Source organism: Falco cherrug, chromosome 11 (assembly GCF_023634085.1).
Source record: "Falco cherrug isolate bFalChe1 chromosome 11, bFalChe1.pri, whole genome shotgun sequence".
NCBI classification, from domain to species: Eukaryota; Metazoa; Chordata; class Aves; order Falconiformes; family Falconidae; genus Falco; species Falco cherrug.
The window spans coordinates 6,998,773-7,017,459 of record NC_073707.1 but is presented as its reverse complement, the minus strand read 5'-3'; the positions used below and the strand labels follow the sequence as shown (position 1 = coordinate 7,017,459).

The 18,687-nt window shown below is 38.2% G+C and overlaps 1 protein-coding gene across 9 annotated transcripts in view; it reads left to right on the top strand.

Moving 5' to 3' along the window:
- The window catches only part of ARMC8 (armadillo repeat containing 8), an 86,815-nt gene that overhangs the window by 27,737 nt on the left and 40,391 nt on the right, over positions 1 to 18,687 (top strand). For all 9 annotated transcript variants that reach the window (XR_008734382.1, XR_008734383.1, XM_055723325.1 and 6 more), the window contains 3 exons: positions 6,472 to 6,614; positions 6,715 to 6,812; positions 15,503 to 15,595. Coding sequence is in view for 7 of the 9 variants with exons in the window: in XM_055723325.1 (XP_055579300.1) it covers positions 6,472 to 6,614; positions 6,715 to 6,812; positions 15,503 to 15,595 (334 nt within the window). In the remaining 2 variants the exon portion in view is untranslated. The remainder of the gene's footprint in view (positions 1 to 6,471; positions 6,615 to 6,714; positions 6,813 to 15,502; positions 15,596 to 18,687) is intronic.

Here is an 18,687-nt window from a genome sequence, read left to right as displayed (position 1 = left end):
GATGGGGCTTGATGAAGTGCTGAGTTTCATCTACTTTACAGATACTTTAAGAACTTTGGAGATTTTTGTGACAACTTGTAAGTGGGGTGGAATGTCAAAGAGTAAATTTATGTTATTTTTAGCTGACTCTGAGGTCTATGGTCAGACTGGATTGATGAGGTCTAAGTCATCCAAGTCTGTCTTACAGCCCACAACTCCTGATGCATCACACCCATCTCGACAATCTTCAAAAGGAAGGAAAATGTGAGCTGTTTATCTTCCTTGCTAAGCTACTGTAGTTACCATTTGTTCAGCAGCTACTTCCTTGAAAGTTTTCTGCTTTAGTAGAATGTTGTGTGGTTTTCCTAGATGAATCCCTATCAGTTCAGAATACATCATGCATACAGCTGACTTTATTTTTGGTTTCCAAGTATAGTTGTTCATGGAGTTCATGGAAGTATCTATCTGGATGGATTTATTGTCCTACCTCATTTAGATATGATTGCCTGGATACCATTACTGACATCTGACAGAGAGGCTTTAATTAGTTAATTGCTCTTAGAAGTACAGGGACGAATGGAAGAAATTGTATTCTATATAAACATTAGAGGGAAATATTTCAGGGAAGCGTTCTAGAAGCTTGGGAAAGTCCAAATATTGCATTTTAAACTACTTAGCATCAAACCTTATATTAATGTTCATGAGGATGTTGCAAGATCTTTCTATTAGCTTGATTTCATTTCCCGTCTCATGGTAATGAGCTTTACTATGGGATTGCAGGCTTAAGAGTAAGTCAACAGGAACATTAGCACCTCTTTGCTCTTTTAGAGTATCTCTTCTGTGTTTTTGATTTCTCCTGAAGCTCTCAGGCTCTACAAAAGTGAGTTATGGCGGTTCTAGCAGAGCCTTGTCAAGTATTTCTGCAGGTTTGGTGGAGGTCAGATGGCTGGCTGATAAGGGATAAGGCTGGAGATAAAGGGTCTAAGTTAAGCAGGGACATTAAAGAATGCGGACTATGAACAAGTTACCTTAGTAATATTTTTTAAACTTCCAAAATGCAAATTATTACCTTCCCTTTTATCCCCTGCATGTACATGCCATTTTCCTACTTTTTTTATCCTTTTAATATTGAAAGATGGAGGGAACGTACTACAAACATCTTTGCTGAACTTATCTATGCTAGGTCCTGGAAACAACAAACCAGCCCAGGGTGTATATTTGTGTCCTTATCCCTGTGTTTCTTCTGACAATAGAAGGATGTGGTCTTTGTCTTTAATGTTTAACAGTAGTTTATTAGTGCATGGTTTCATCTTTATCAGTTATATGGGTTCTCCTCACTTGAAACTTTTTGTAATTTCATGGCTTGTCATTTAACTACTTAATTTTCAATGTTGCTTGGTGCCAGTTCTCTCTTTTAAAGAAAAAAACAGAAAACGTTATACTATGGGTGTCTAGCTCTGTGGAAAACCTAATCTGAAATGCAATCATGTTTTAAAGATTTAGAAAAAGGTATTACTAATATTTCAAAAACTTACTGTATGTAGAATCTGAAATGAAACTTTGATCTCCACTAATTATAAAGCTTACATAAGGAATTCTATTGTAAACATAGAAAGACTATAGAATATAGGCAGCGTGTTTCATTTTCAGTCTTCAACATTAATGTAGCAGTAACATCTGTTACCAGTGCAGAGTGTTAATGGGAAAGAAAATAGCAATTATTTTCTTTGGAAGAGAACAACCTTCAGAATTTAGGGTGCTTTTTGAAAAAACAAAACAAAACAAAAAACCAAACCAAAACAAAAAAAAAAAAAAGTGTTTTAGGACATGACATTGAGGTGCTGAAGCGTGTCCAAAGGGCAACAAAGCTGGTAAAGGTTCTGGAGCACAAGTGATATGGGGAGCATCTGAAGGAACTGGGGATGTTTAGTGTGGAGAAAAGGAGGCTCGGGGGGGCCTTACCCCTCCCTACAGCTGCCTGACAGGGGGCTGTAGCGAGGACAAGTGGAAATGGCCTCAGGTTACACCAGGGGAGGTTTAGATTAGATATTAGGAAAAATTTCTTCCCTGAAAGGGCTGTCCAGCACTGGAACAGGCTGCCCAAGGAGGTGATGGAGTCACATCCCTGGAGGTATTTAAAAGACATGCAGATGTGGCACTTAGGTGGGCTTGGCAGTGCTGGGTTAATGGTTGGACTCAATGATCTTAAAGGTCTTTTCCAACCTAAATGATTCTATGAATATTCTGTAATTTTATGACTGAACATTTCTGGATACAAGGAACAGATTATTTCTTGAAGTCCTTAATAACCAGAGAAGCCTATTGGTGTGATCTGTGCCAGGAAGGTGCATTTCAGAGCAGGTTTGCAGGACTTGACACTGAAAATGGGAGAAAATACTCTTGCATTTCTAAATTGACATCTAGGTTATTGAAAGGTATTTAAAAAAAAAAGTGATGTTTACTGGCATTTTGTAATTAATAATTACAGCCATATTTACCAACACTTAGAGGAGTCTCCTAGTCTTCCTCAGGCATTCCCGTGTCTGTAAAGCTTGTTGAATGGCTAAGCTTGTTAGAAAATAATCAGTGAAAAGGTTAGTTTAGTTTTGATTCTTGTTGGGGGGGCTTGGTGTTCTTAAATCATCTAATCTGAGAACAGGTATCTTTCTGTAATGGTACTCCTTTAGATAATTCTGAAAGCAAGCTTAGCGTGTCTCCAGGTTAGTGGTGGTCAGTAGTAGCGTGTGAGGCCTTTCTCCCAGGAAGGGCACAGGGGCTAACGGCTGGTTGTCTTTGCCCCAGCAAAAAATCCACAACTTAAAGGATGCTGCCGAAACACTTGTCTTGGGGTATATGGTTGAGGATTCAGGGAAAACAGAGCCTTTTATTCCCTATTTGGAAGTTGTTTTATGTTGCTTGATGACATGTTTGTTTTGTATGTGCCGAGTTAAACTACATGAGTCAGTTTTATGTCCCTGCAGCATAAATAGATCCACTTAGTGTAGCACAGGCATGGGTGAGCCTGAGTACGTCCTTACAGATACCCTCACTGAAGGGTTCTAACACTTACACATTTGAAAGAGCAGACTGGGAAAGCGTAAGTGAAAACAGTAGGAATTGAGTGCCTTAAGCCTTACTAAAATTACTATATCATATACTGTATCATTTAAAACAATTGTTAAAAGTAACTTTTAATAAACTGCTTATTCCTGAAGCTAAATCATTTTGGTGGCAGACTTAGAAGTTTTTATTCTTTACTCTGTGTGTAGAGACGAAAGGTGGTACGTATGTTCTTGCTGATTTCTGTTCTTGACTTGTCTGGGGGGTTGTCAGTATGTTTTCTAAATTGCCAATTTAAAGTCAAATCTTTCAGCTTACTTTTCAAATACTGGGGGGGAAAAAAGTTTGTTTTGCTGTGAAATAAAGTCATAGGGATTATAGAAGCCACATAAATGTCTCTAGCAGTGGAGTTAGAAATAGGACATGTTGAAAACTGTTCTGCAATGTTGGCTTATAAAATGTATGCGTGTGAGTTAGAAGGGTTGAGAAAAGTCAAGCCTTTGGTATTAAAATAACATCCATGCAGGTTACTGCAATAAATTAATTCATCTTCTGATCTGCTCGTGGTAATTCCTTTCAAATTATTTTCTACAATAAGGGATTTTTCTTGACAATTAGTGAATGTCAGACAGAGTAGAAGAGTAGATGAGATTGCACTTTCTGTGTAGTAGTTCAATGTCTAGAAAAAATTTAACATCTTTTCAAGGATTAATTTTAGCTGGGGTCACTCAGTGCATTTGTACATTACCAAAGAAGCTTCTGCTTACGATCTGTCCTTTCCTGATCTAGAAGGCAGAGAACAAAAACATGTCTATAAACATGTAATAGTAACGCAAGGTTATTCTGTCCCGTTTGGATTGGAAGCGGAATGCTTTTTCACTTCTGTGATGATTTTGCATAACACTGCATGTATTTTGCTGCTTTTGTAGTTTTTCAGAAACAGCACTAATCCTTACTTTGAACATAGCGCAGGTGATAATTCAAAGAATACAGTACCGGAATTTGTAGCTTTAGAAACATGTAATTTATTGCCTTAAGTATAATTTTTGTTCCTTTTCCAGAATTCGGTAATATAGGTACGGTTAATTTTTAATTTGCACAACTGATGAGTGAGATGTGTTTTTGTGGATGGAACAACTGATAATCTGAGCCTTTTTTACATACCTTGCTCTGTCAGTGTGAAAGGGGCCTACAGAAAAATGAAGAACAAAACAGCAGATCAGCTCCACTCCACTGAGCCACAGGGGCAGTCTGTGCCAGAGTGCCTCAGGACTGTTAGCTGGTCGCTGTAAGAAATGAGAAGAATCTTACAAGCTAAAGGATATCATCTATGTGATACCAAACTGGTGTAAATTAGACAGGAATAAATTCATACAATAAATTAGAAGAGGTTTCTAAACATCAGGAATAAGTGGCCTTTCAGCTAAAACAGATAAGCAGGGACAAAGGAACCTGAATGCCTTTGTCTGGTGATTTCGTAGAAGGAGTAGATTAAAGAAAACAGCAATGATTTTGGAAATCTGTGCCATTCTGAATCCGAAGGAAGTTGAAAGGAGAAAAGATGTCTATGCTTTTAGGGTTGCTTGCATCTCACATATTAATTTTGGGCCACATTTCAACTGTTTTGTTTGTCTTCAGGAAGAAATTATATTTAATCTCTTTAGTATGTGTTTGTGTTGTGGAACTTTTTTCCACTATGAGATTAGCTACATCTCAAGAAGGGTACATGTGTGCTTTGAGTGATACTAGCATACCACTGCCCTTCTGGCTGCTGTCAAACCTGCATTTAGAGCAAAGCAGTTTTCTAGCAGATTCACTATCAGAAAGTTTTTAATCCAGATAAATTGTTAGGGAATATTAGGGGATTATTTTTCTTCAAGAGCGTGGTAAATTATCTGCTGCCTGGAATAGTCTGAATTTTATGTAATAAACATGCTACTTAGAGCTATTGAAGAGACCTTTGATCTCTTAGCATTCTTCTAGCAATGTCCTATAGTTATGTCTGTTGGCCTTTAAGTTTCAAATGTAGGGAATTCTAAGAAGCAATTACTGCCTTACATAAGCGGGAAACATTTGGAGTGTGTGTTAAAGCTACTTTTCTGTGTTACTGTCTGTTGTGGGGCTGCTTGCAGTTCCCTTAGTGGCCTTTTCCAGTCCTGTGTACCTAAATTGCATTTAGCTGCTGTGATTTTGGTTATTTTTTCCTTTGGCTTTGATTTAGGAAGTCAGCTTTTGGGGCATCTTGTTCAGGGATACATTTACCTGAGTAACTACTTCTGTCCCCTTCAGCAGTGGGGTAGATGCTGCCTCTTGGCTCCTTTTTGCTCCTAGAGAAGGCTTCAGTATATTGCGTAACTTTAGGAGAGACCTTTTCAAACCAGAGTAGTTTGTTACTGAAGTGAGAATATTTCTGGTTTAGCTCAATGAATCTAGAAAAGTGGCTGTGTATATTGCATATACAGGAAGAACTGTATCTCGGTGTCCAAGTCATCTTACCTGTTACAGTTTTCCTCAGACTTGTACGTAATGTGGGAGCCTGTGGTTAAACAGTTTTCATCTTAAGCTTATAAACCGTGTGAATCTTAAAGTGATTATTTTCTGTGCTGATGAGAGGTAGGAATCTGGTTGCTATCTGGGCTCTTTGTATGACTCAAATTTAGACTAAAAGCACTCAGTGACCTCTGCTGTGATTCAGGCGCTACCGATGTAATCTTAAATAAGTTCAAAGGTGCTCCTAGCTATCTTGATACTATAAAAAAACCAAATTGATTGAGACCCAAGGTGCACATTTGGCAAGGTGTGTTTTAGGCTTGAAGTGATCCTGTTTAGTTACACTCTCAGCTGCCTTCCTGCACATCAGACTTTTCTGGGCTTGTTTTTATGTGCATATATGATCGTTTCTCAGTGTTCAGAACTCAGATTGCTCTTAGCCCCCATGCTTGTGCTTGATGACAGAATTATTTTGCAACAGTGACCCAGAAGAAATCACTGCCAAAAATGATAACCATCACGATGGTGGTAATCATGCCCCTAGGTGTTATGGGAGATGCATGAGGTTCCCTTTCCCATTGACGTCAAACTGCAGACTCATTTCCTTTAATTGAAATTTGGGATCTTCCTGGTATCCTGAAAGACTTAATCCTGGATATCAGTGCTGTGACAGTACATTTCTAGAAAAAAGTGTGGTATCTTTTTACCATAACAGCAGGTAAAACCTGTATAGGAACACACAGTGTAAAGAGGTTCTTATCAATACAGTGTTCATCTTACTCTTTTGTTCAGTCTTCATCTTTCTATTAAGAACTTCATCTTCTTTACAGAGCAGGAATCAGACGTTTATTATTGTTGTTGTTATTGTTATTATTATTATTATATGTGACTTAAAATTTCTCTTATGTCTGAATTTTCCTCTGAAAATAATTCTATTTCCAGGTTGCTGTATTTACTTCAGCAAGAAACCTCTAGCACAGAACTGAGAACAGAATGTGCAGTGGTCCTCGGAAGCCTTGCAATGGGTACAGAGAATAATGTCAAATCCCTACTAGACTGCCATATTATCCCAGCCTTACTGCAAGGTACTTTTTCCTTAATGGAACTATGTTAGTAAATGTTCCTAAAGTACTCAAATAAGCAAAGATAATGAAACTGAACAGTAGATTTTGTCTATATTTATAGGATTACTGTCACCAGATTTGAAATTTATTGAAGCTTGCCTGCGATGTCTCCGTACCATATTCATCAGTCCTGTAACTCCAGAGGATCTACTGTACGCAGTAAGTTGTAAGCAGATTATTATGTCCTTTTAAAACCTATAGAGTTGGGGGGCGTGAAAGGTCTTGTCTGCAGTAGTAATGAGGACTTGTTTGACCAACACTGTTAGCATTTCTCACCTATGTTTAAGGCATCTGGTTCATCTAACACTTACAGCAATATTTAGTATGAGGTGGTCAACCAGGTAGCACACTGGTAAAAGAAAAAACTGGAATTTTCAGGCTTGTGTGCAATCTTAGGTAGTAAAAACTGTTTCTAAGTGGTATTTACAGATAGCATTATCACAACTATATTGGAAAAAGTTAGTTTCTGAAACTTAAAATTTTATGTCTCACTGTCCTCCCACTGCAGATGTGAGGGTGCTTGCTTAGTTTTTGCACTACATGTGGAAGAGATTCACTTCCAAAACTTCTCTGCTTTTAGTTGATATACGTGTGATTTACATTTAACTGATAGAAGGACAGAAAACATCCTTCACCATTGCTGTAATCTTGAGTTCAGCTTGGAGCATGTGAGCAATAAGGCAGCTAGTGCTGACCTTGTTCAGGTGACTGGGCAAAGCCACTGCTGTGGAGTCCTGTCTGAAGGTAGCACTGTCTCTTGGCAGCTTAGACACAAAAGGCCTTGCCCAAACTCAGTCACTGTCTCTTACTTGGAAGGAGGGGGAAGAAGGGTCTGCAGTCTTCCCTCCTTTGTCCCAGTGTAAGGGATGAGGCAAGCTGTGGCATGAAAACTGTACCGTGCCAGCATTCTCTTTCTGCTTGGTAAAGGATAGCGTTGCACCAGTCTGCTGGCTGGAGCTCACCCAGCAGGTCCAGCTTCTGAGGGCAATTGTCACTTGCTGAGGAAGACTTAATGCTTACAGCGAAGGACACAGCTGGCCTCTCATTTCATATTTCTCTCTGTGGTTTGGGTGTCTCTGTTACCATTAGAGACAATTTCTGTGTTAAGTCCTCAACAGGTTTTCTTCATGATTTTTGTCTAGTTGTTATGTGGTGCTGTAGTGATGTCTGTTTTGTTCCCTGTTCCTTGTCTAATGTTTTCTTAAATTTTCATTCCAGAAATAGGTATGTAAACTTACGATGGACTCAGTTTTACCATACACCTTTTCTGAATTTCACCTGCTAGTTTAGTCCATCTTACGAAGTCTTTCTGCAGCTCTTTACAGCTTACCCTTGTATTTAATATGCATATATAGCCAGCCAGCTTTGTCCTCCACTGTTCACTGCCTTTTTTCCAGTTGTTTCTTTGATTGTTCAGCAAGGAGACTCAATGCAGATTGTATGTGTGACCACTGAAGGCACCTCTCCTGAGCGATCTGAGTTTCCTCTTTGTGTCTCTGTTCCTTCCTCTGACTCCACTTCATGCTCCTGGATTCCCTCAAGTCAGCCTGTAAGAGCTCATAATTGCAGGGGCATCTGCTTCCTGCTGTCAGCATCCAAAGTCAGGGCTGAAGGTGATTGTCTCCATTAACAGTCTACACCTCTTCCTAGGGATCGGTCTCAATAGAGGCTATTAATTGCTCCCTATTTGGAGGAGAGATTTGATATCTTGAAGGGAGAGGGAGTGGGAGAATATGTAGAGAAATGTGAAAACCAGTATTAGCATGTAAATTACCACTAACATTGTGGGAATGATATGCCTATGATAATGGATTTTCTGTTTCATCCTTTGCATTCTGTGCTGTGCAACAGTGATGCCAGGACTCTGCTACCCTATTCCTTGTTCAGGCAATTGTGATGTCCCTTAATGAACCATAACTACAGGAAATGATCATCTAGGGAGGGTACCCTTGTTCTTAAATTTCAACTGTAATACCCATTTTCCAATCTCCCATTCCTGTTGGACACCTGAAAGTTAAGTGTTTTGTGACTGTCCTTAAGGTCCTATTTCTGCAAATCAGCTTCTTGTTTTCTTCTTTTGTGGCCATACCCAAACCCATGCTTTGAAAAGTAATGAATGCAAATCTTTTGAAAAGAAGAGATATTTTTCCTATCTCTTGGAAGGTATAGCCACAACCCCCACTGCTGCAAGCTGTGTTTCACAAGGCAACAGTTGTTGAGAAGTTGTCTTTGTGATTAAAGAAGTAATTATGGGCCCAATCAACACTTTATGGTAGACACTCTGCTTTTGTGAGATTGAGAATAACAGGAAGAACTTAAAAGTTCTCATTTAGCCACCCTGCTCCCTCTTTGTTTCTGATCACAACAGCTCCAGGGAGACTGTCGCCATTTCCATATAGCTTCAGATCTTGAATGAATGAAAGGGCTTATTCAGCAGCCTCTTGAGTTCTGCCTTTTATCAGGTCCTATTTTAAAAGGTAAGAGATTAAGTTTGTTAATGGCTTTTCATTTTTGTTCAGCAGTTCTGGAGAAGACTTCTGAAAAGTTGATTCCTGAGTTGTATCTAAGATAGAAAATTTTTCCAGGATTTCTTTGTGGTTTGACTCTGGAGGATGCTGTCTCTGAAACGTGGGCCAAGACTATTTCCAAGACAAGAAATTATGACTTAGCTCAATGTCTCCAAGGCTGTTACAGTCACTTAGAGGTTTCAGAGGACCTATTGGTTAAGATCCAGGATACAGAAGCACTTTAAAGAGATCTGCTTAAAATATTTCTTTTTATTTGTAATAGGTTTGGGAGAGAATAAACATAAAATCTCATTTAAAAAAAAAACAACCACCAAAACCAAGCCATCCACAGTAACCTGAATATTTCTTCCAGCAGAAATGCTAGGTGTCAGAACCAACATGTGTCCCCTTGAACCTTTCCTTATAGACAGGAGCTGGATTGATAAACTGCTGGCAGATTTGAGCAATTATGTTCCATTCCAAAGACAAAATAGTTCTTACTTTGTCTATATTAGGACTCATTCTGAGAAAATGTGAAGACCCATCCATATGTATGTAGAGATGAATGAACACTGAGCTCTGAAAAAGGCCAGGCTTTCGGTGTCTGATACTGAGATCTTACGGCAGGTTTGCTGCAGAGCAGTAATCTGTGCCTGCTGTGCCAGGTAAACACATCTTGTGGAGACTGCCTTCACTGGAATGGTGCAGGATTTGATACCAAGACAGATTTAGTGACCATCCTGCAAACGGAAATGAGGAATGACGTGGGGTCCCAGGGTGAGGGATCTGTTGAGATGCAGATACATGTACAGACTTGTTTTTAAATTGTAAGATTACACTGGGAAGTGTTTTGTGTGTCTGAACTAGCCAGCTCAATGTGGCTAGGAGTGTTTTGGCTTGCTGAATAGATTCAAACACCAAGTCGAATCCAGTCTGATGGATAGCCTGTTGCTTCATCTCCTGCTATTGTATTTAAAACAAAAAGAATGGATTCAGTGGCAGAAGACCCATGAAGGCATTCTGCACATTTCCTTACAAATGTCCTCTGTTGTGATCCCATTTTCCTTCTTCAATGTGACCCAGATACAATTTTATTGAGAAATTGCTATCTGTGGCTACTATGCTGGCCTTGAAGGAAGAGGGCAGGTGGCAGGTATGTTCCCTGCTGTGAGTGAGTCTGTCCTTACGGGAAGCTTGGAGGATGAAGGCACTGCAGCAGGTTGACTTTCTTCCTGCTGTTGAGACAATGAGGAATGAAGTTTCAGAAATGTCACGTTTTCCAGCTTATGTGAGCTACTGATGTTAGGTGAAAGGCATTCCTCCTTACTGTTCTGGTTTGAGATGAAAACCTAATGTCACCTGGCGATCAGCCAGGCTTGATGAAGGGGAGGAGGAACAATCGAGGGGACAGGGCTAGCGTGACAGAACAGAATATGTTACACCGATAAATAATGAGGTGTTTAACAAGCAGTGAAACTACACTGCAGAGTGTACATGTGTTCCACCATGGCTCAGTGATATGCACTTACTAAAGGAAGAATCTAGGTCATCTTCTAATGCCTTACTCCTTTCATTCCTCCTAACTGTGATGACTGAGCCCATATAGCAAGGCTAAATGTTCTCTGATCTGAACTGTTTCCTAAAAATCAAAATTGTAAAATGATGAATTCTAACTTAGAGAGCTTGAATTTATTTGAATGAATGTAAGAATTTCAGTTCTCTGACTTGGAAAAAAGAATAATAATCCTCCGTTACAAAAATGTTTTAAGTATAGGTCTTGTAAATTTTGGGTTGATGTTAAAAAGGGATATGAAGAATGTAGGTAGGTGTTGGGATCCAAGCAGGTAAATGCAATTCTTTTAACTCTCTCGCAATATTATTTGGATGGGCAATAATTTTGTTACAATATGTGCAATGTCTAGATATTTGTCATAAGTTGCCTGGATCTAGTCTTCGTTAGCAGACAACATTTTAATGGATTTGTGATTCTCATGGGTTTAACTGCGAATTATAAGTGTAGACTCCATGTTGCTTACTAGGGTTGCTTTGTTACTTAGATACTAATATGAAAAAAGTGGAATTATGCAGCCTCATATTGACACATAATTACTATTCATATTTAGTTGGAAGTCAGTAATACCCACACATCTTTTTACTCTTTCTAGATTATTTTCTGATAAACATACCAAAATTATTGTAGAAGTTGGATATATTTTAGTAGAATCAAGGGGCAAAATTAACATAATTTTCCCACAAGCATTAAGGAAGCACTCTTGCAACTTTCCAAGTTTTTTTAACCTTTTCATACCCACAACGTACCTGATTTGATGGGACAAAATGAGAAGGCATATAAAATATATCTCCAAAGAATCACTTCTCAAACATAGCCTTTTCTAGTCCAGAATATCTAATAATACAGTTCTTCATGTATTGATAGAATTTCAGGGAACCTGTACTCCATTGATTGCCAGGATTCATTAACCCTTACATATGCAACATCCTTGCTGGGGTCACAGTGATGCCAGAAGTACCCTGTCAGGATGTTTAGTACCAGGACATCCCCATCTCATAAATGCTAAATTAAAATGCTTTTCATCATCCAGGAATTTACCGTTGGTCCATGAGGCCATGCTGGCCAGTAAGATAATATCTTATGGAAATCATTGTGTGCCATTATGTTCCCGCTTCTGTAACTCTACAGTAGAGCTTCCAAACCGAAGCTCAGTTTCTGTCCACTTTATCTTTACCAAAACTCTCCAGTTTATCAAACTGCAGCCAAAAATACGCATGTCATCAGTGCTGTTGGAAGTTTTAGGTGAAATGTAACTGTTGCACGGCAATATCACTGGCTAGGATGTGAAATAAAAGTTTTAGTTCCTTACCTGATGTTAGGTACAGGTAGAGAGTTGTTATACGTTATTCTGTTGAATAAAAGAGTTTAACTGAGTAATTATTTTGTTCAAGGATGAAAGCAGTATATTTTTATCCATAGTTTGGGACATAAAAACAAGGATATGGGAAGATATGTTGTAGTAGAATCTGAAAGATAGCATCAGAAATCTTCGCTTCTTTAGCTTCAGGTTGATTTCCAGCAGCTCCTGATACAGAGATTGCCTTCTTGCACTTTTTGTAGATTTCAAGTGCTATCTTTGTTAGCAAAGAATAATCTAAATGCTATCATTGGGTATTTGCACTGAAATCTTGATTTTCATAAGCAATTCCACCAGGTGAAGTTTAAATATTAAACAAAATGTAAAACCTTTCAACCAGTTCAAGGGGAGGAGGGAAAGTCATAGCCTGTTACAGGACCACTTTGGAGTTGGCAGTGTTCAGTATCAGATGTGCATTGCTCCTGTGATAAAGGTGACATCACGTCAGTGAATTGCATTCCTTGCCTGACACACGCAGGTACCATAGTACCTGCCAGTATCTCTCTGTAGGCCAGACAGCTGTGCAGAGCAGGCCGTAAGAATTACCCAATGGATGCAAGGGTCAGACCTAGTTGCAAGCTAGTCACCTGTGATTTAGCAAATAAATGAGTTGCTGCTCTCTGGCTTTCTCTTTCTCCCTAAGAATCTGAATACTGACATCTATAAATTCTTATCTAAAATATCCTAGTTAGCTGAGAGAAAACCAAATTTAAGGTAAGGACAAAGTACAGTTATAAAGCAACATATAATGCAACATATAATAGTGGGTGCTTACTAACTAGAACCCTACCTATCTGGGGGAAGAGACCAAAACAGGACAAACATGTTTTCTTCCCCCCAGTTTAGGTTTTCTGCTTCCTGATACCCTGAAGTTTGCAATGTTCTATGGTTTTCTAGATCATGTAAACAGAAAAACATACATTACCAGCATTAGGGAGCATGGTGTCTATGCTTCTTCAATAGTGGCAGTTTGATTTCTTTTTAGCTCATGGGAATCCCTTCTGGCTAAGGATTACTGACCTGGTGCAGATTTTTTTCACTCGGCTCCCTCTTCATATATTTCTTTGGTTGAGAATTTTTTTACCTCTTACCTTGGGCAGAGGAGTATCTCTGTCGGTTCCATTAGACTTTAACTTTTAGATGAACATTTACATCCTTCTAGTTGCAGTGTTTGAAATAAGCCAGATGACACAGTGATTTCCTTGAAGGAGGTTTCAGGTCTGCATCTTATGTTTTGAAGCTCCTGATGTGTCTCCTTTCTCTTTCCCCTACCCTCGTGACTTCCTGATCCTTTTGTTTAAGGTTTACTTTTATCACTGATAAGCCTCTTGGCATATATATATATGTATGTAGTTTTGAGCACTGATGTGGCTTGATATCTTCAGCTGTCTAACATTTACAGAAAATTACAAGAATCTGTTTTAATGGGTCAAATGTGTTAAAACACAGAAGAATTCTGGGTATATTGTCAACTTGTTTTTCTTTAGCTCAAAGGAAGAAACACTTAGTTTTGGGTACCTGCTATTTTTTTTTGTAAGGTTGTAACATGGTTTTTTGAGGACAAGGTTGGCCTGCTTCTGTTTGGTTTCTCATGGGAGTCTGCTGCTCTGCTTGGCATACACCCAAAACTCAATACCCACTTATTTTACACAGCACCGCAGGCTTACCACTGTCAGGGAGAGTCAAGAGACCCTTCATTACGGTTATGACCATCTCTGCTGTTACAACATACCTGTAGATTTATTTTCCACTATTGCCCTGCAGCTGAACCAGTTACTTGCAGGCCTTTGGGTTCCGAAGTTGCAAAGAAACAGAGATGTTTCTATATGTTTCTATATTCTTTACTATATGTAAAGGCAGAGGAATAGCTGAAGCTACTGTTGACCAGACACGAAGAATATTGCTTAGTATAGTTTGTCCCTTGCTTTTCCTATGCACATAAGCATGCAGTGAGCATGGATATATAGCTGGTGTACCTGGAAAAACTCCAGTTTCTAGTAAGTAACTTCCCCTTAGTAGCATACTGAAATGGCAAATAAGACTGTTGCATGTTGATCCTTTCCAGTTATTGAGAAACAAGCAATAGAAACAAGTTATTTTTATTCTCAATGTGTTTCCTGGATCTGTTGTCCTGTTGTTTTCTGTTGAGAATAAGAAGACTGGATCATTGGCAGCAAAGCTTTCTAAAATTAGTTTGCTGAATTTTTTTTATTTTTATATATATTTATATATATATAAATATTGCAAAGCTTTGCCTAACCTTAAATACGTATACAAATAAGAGAGACTTATGCATGTTTATTTTGCTAATATAAAAAAGTGTGGTTGAAAATTTCCCAAGTAATTGTGAAATAAAACGTTTCATAAACTGCTTTATATCTCTGAAACAAGAGTGATTAAAACAATCAGGCTAGTGCTACTTTCATTACTGCAGGAGTAGCTGAGGAGCATGAAGTTTTTACTCTAATCAAACCTCTTCCTAGTCAGAGGGTTGCAATCCATCATTCATCCTGCAGGTGAAACAAGATTCTGAGTGACTTGTATATACGGCCAGTATAGCGTAAGTCCTTTGGGAAGGAAGACTCGTTCAGTCTTGTCATCTCCTCTGTTCAGCACTGTTTATCTTGTGGGTTTTCTTTTTTCTTTCTTTATCTCACAATGTTTCTTTTAATGTCACTGCAGTTGCAGCCACTAAAATGTGCTGGTAAAAGTAACTGAAGGCTTTAAAGTGTTGTGGTTTTATAACTTACCACAGAGCTTAAGTAACTGGATGTATTTTCTGAAGGGAACTTCAGAATAATGATTTTCTTTTGCCGATTTATTTGGAATTCTCTGTCATTAGAGTCTTGTGTATTAATAGCATCTATAGTGTGTGTTTGACTTAAAGACAAAGGAAATTATTACCCCACATAAATCTGTTAGAAAGTGAGTGCCACAGAATTCAAGGTGGAGTGTGCATTGTTCAGCCTGGCACCTTGTTCCTCTCCCTGCTCTTTTCTACTTAGAGCCGAAATTAATCGGTAAGTAAATCACACTTGTAGTAAGAAAATACTAAGACAATCCTTGGAGTAATTGTTTTTGGTGACCATGTTTACAATTGGTATGTTTTTTCCCCCGATGATTTTATTATTTTCTCATGAAATAAAGATTTTGGAGACAAATCCCAGAAGTTTTATATCTAACTTACATTGACCTTTTATTTTTTTGCATGAGGATTTGGCTCTGAACTGTCAATTGGGCCTTAAAGTCTCTCCTGTACTTCTACAAAGGTCTTGGCCTGTGTCCATACAGGTTCCAGTGGAAGGAGAACACTGCAGAATCAGCAGTACTCTTTTAAGTAGCAAACTGTGAAGAAACTATGCTGAAATACAGTGTTAATACTTTTTTTTTTTCTTTTCTCACTTGTTTCCAGGATACTACAGTTATCTCCCACCTCATGGCACTGCTCAGTAGGTCTCGATATACACAAGAATACATATGTCAGATCTTCTCACATTGCTGCAAAGTAAGAAAGAGAATTCATGTTCTTTATGCAACTTGTTGTGTTTCTGGCATATAAGAAACTGTGTAAGATGATACTGCCTTTTGTGGCAGGAACATTAGGACAGTAATGACTGTACTGTTACTGCTCTAGATCTGCTGACAGATTTATTGGGGTTGATACATATTTCTCTACAGTAAAACAAAATATGCAAATAAGTTTTTTTACAAAGTGTGTCTATATTTATACCTTTAGCTACTAAACAAAGTCAACCATCTAGGCGAATATCATTCCTCACTATTATCAGTATAAATTTTAGAAGGCTTTTGGTTTTTTTCCTCTGGAAGTCTCAAGACAGTGTGAGCATCCCTTGGCAGAGGTCTTGGTACTGCTTTCAAGACAGCTGTTCTAAACCTGGAGATTTTTTTCTAAGAGGTACTGTAGTTTGAGAGGAAGAAAAATGCTCTTCTCAGTTAAGCTGTACCAGTTACAGGTTTATCCAGGTGCATGTTCATTCCTGCTATAGAATGCAATTCTCTCGATAAAGGAAAACTAATTTAAAAGTAGGAGCAACTCCACCCCGAACATTGAGGTTTTTCTTTCCCTCCCCACCCTCCCAAGTTTCCACACACCACTGCTTTTTGTATTATTGTTGAGTTTTGTCGGTAGTTACTGTACCCATGGGTTATATGGGAACGATATCAAAATAATTCAGTGTAGGAAATTAGATTTTTACAGCATCTTTACCTTTTATAAACAGTTTAAAAGAATATAGATTGTATTTACCTCTCAGACTAACAAATGAAAAAGTTCCAGAATTTATGAATTTAAGTATTTACCTAGAAAAACACCTTTCTACCTTATCACTTACAATGACCCTTCTGGAACTCTGAATTATTCCTTTGTTAAAAATGTATATTTCTGTACCTTGACTGTTACTTGTGTACATTCATCCAGTTGTGTTTCGTCTGTTAGGTGAAACTGAGGACTGAAAACTGTAGAGTTAGTGTGATATAAAAATATAACTCGGCTGCTAAATTTATAGAATTGTTTAAAGAAAACATTAAGACAAAATCTTACACTGGACTGTGAAAGTTCAGAACTGTAGCTAATATTGGAAAAAGAATTTGGTATTTTGAGAATAAAAGTGCACCAGTGAGGCATCTCATGTTTAAGCGGCCCTTGGATGCCTCCTTAGTAGGCTGAGTAGCTTGAACAGATGAAAAATCGTGCCATGTTGGCTTACAAGAAGGTAACATAGGACTGACTATAGGGTGGTATAGAAGTCAGTTCATATGATCAGGGGTTAGCTCTGTAGCAGTATAAACCCTGTTGGCTATGTGAGAACTACTGAGTAGCTTCAGGTAATAAATCCAATGTGGCAACAGTTATTGTCATCTTTTTCCGAGTGTGTTACTTCCCTGTAGCTCCATTAACTTTGGGTGACTTAACATATCAAATATATCGTTAACAAAGAAAATGTCAGTCACTTAACAAGAATAGAGTAAGGAAGGTCTTGTGAACTCACTACACTGTTTTGAATGCCTCCTCCGCCCCCCAGATCTCTCTTGAACAAATTTTACAATGAATGTTTTGAGAAAACAAGTTTTTGGAAAGAAACAGTTGATTGTGTGAATGCACAAGAAAAACAGGGTGATGGGTATGAGTATTAGGAAATAGTTGCATTTACAGAATAAACAACTGCATAACAAAAGAAATATTTGAGGTTGAGTAAACAGATCATAACAAATGTTAAATTGATCAAGAACTCATTTTTCTTTTGCCTAGGCAAATACAGCTGTTCAGCAAAAACCTAAAATGCCCCCTCTTTTTTTTTTTTTTTTTCCTCAGTTCTTGGGCTTCAGGTCTGATTATTAAGGTCAATTAGTGTTTTAAGACATAACAAAATATGTCTAATGCAGCAAAGCAGAATTTGCAGGTTCTGATATATATGGATAGGCAAAGTACATTCTTATAATTAAAAAACACCCACTAAATACCAAAAGTTTCAGTATTCACTATATTTTTAATGAGGACTCCATTTTCCTCCCCAAAAGGCCATGAGTGAGACAACCTTTCTAAGTTTTTCCTGAAGAAATAAGTTACTATAAGCTTTCGTATTTAGGTAAGGCTTAGCATATATTCTAAGAGGTATTGGTGCTTTTCTTTCTTTTTTCCTCATTTTAGTAGATTTCTTTATTAAACTTATAGTGACATATCATAGCTCCTACCTTCCTTGTTCCTGCTTAGATCTTGTACATCCATTTTTTCTCTCCCTGGCCAGGGTCTTGGTTGGTTGGGCTTCTCAGGTTTCTTTCTTTCTCAGCTGCTCGGATTTCCCTGGGAAAGCTCAGACCTGTTCCCTTGAGCTAGGAAATCCTTAATTCAGTTTCCTAGCATATTGCTCCTGGTTTCCACTTTTACTGCTTAGTTTTACAGCTTCTCGCTGCATTTTAATTAAAATTAACTGATGGAAAACATTGACCCTGGAGAAGAGCCATCTTAAGCAAGGCAAAGTGTTGATTTACAGGGGGAGCAGATGCAGTACTTAACATATGGAGCCAGGATTCTATCAACATACGAGCAAATAAGTAAACTGAAATCAGGTTGTTGTACATGGTATGCTAAAAATGCAAGTCGAAATTTCCTTTTAAGATTCTCTCTATTGCAGTTGATTTGTTTTCAGAGGAAGTGATGTGAGTGGTAAGCTTTACTGTTTTAATGATCAAATTAAAAAGATAAGGTATGCATTTGGAAACACATGGTTGTATAAATAATTTGAAAAGATAGTTCTGGAACTTACATCTGAATGTGGTGACATCTCCACATAAGGAGTAATTTCACCACCAGTTGAAAATTAAAATCTTGTGTCTGGGAAAGATCCAGGATAAAGCCTGTGATCAAGGCAGCCTCCTCCCAAGCCCTTTCTGAGAATATTTTCTTACATGATCTTAGGCCTCGTACTGGATCTCTGAACCAAGGTACATTTGCATTTAGATATCTACTTTAAAAATGTCATTATGCAATGAATTGTTACATTGTTCTATCCTTCTGCTTTCTTGAAAAATGACATTCTATGATGGAAAGTCATGCAAGAAGTGTGATTCTATTCCTGA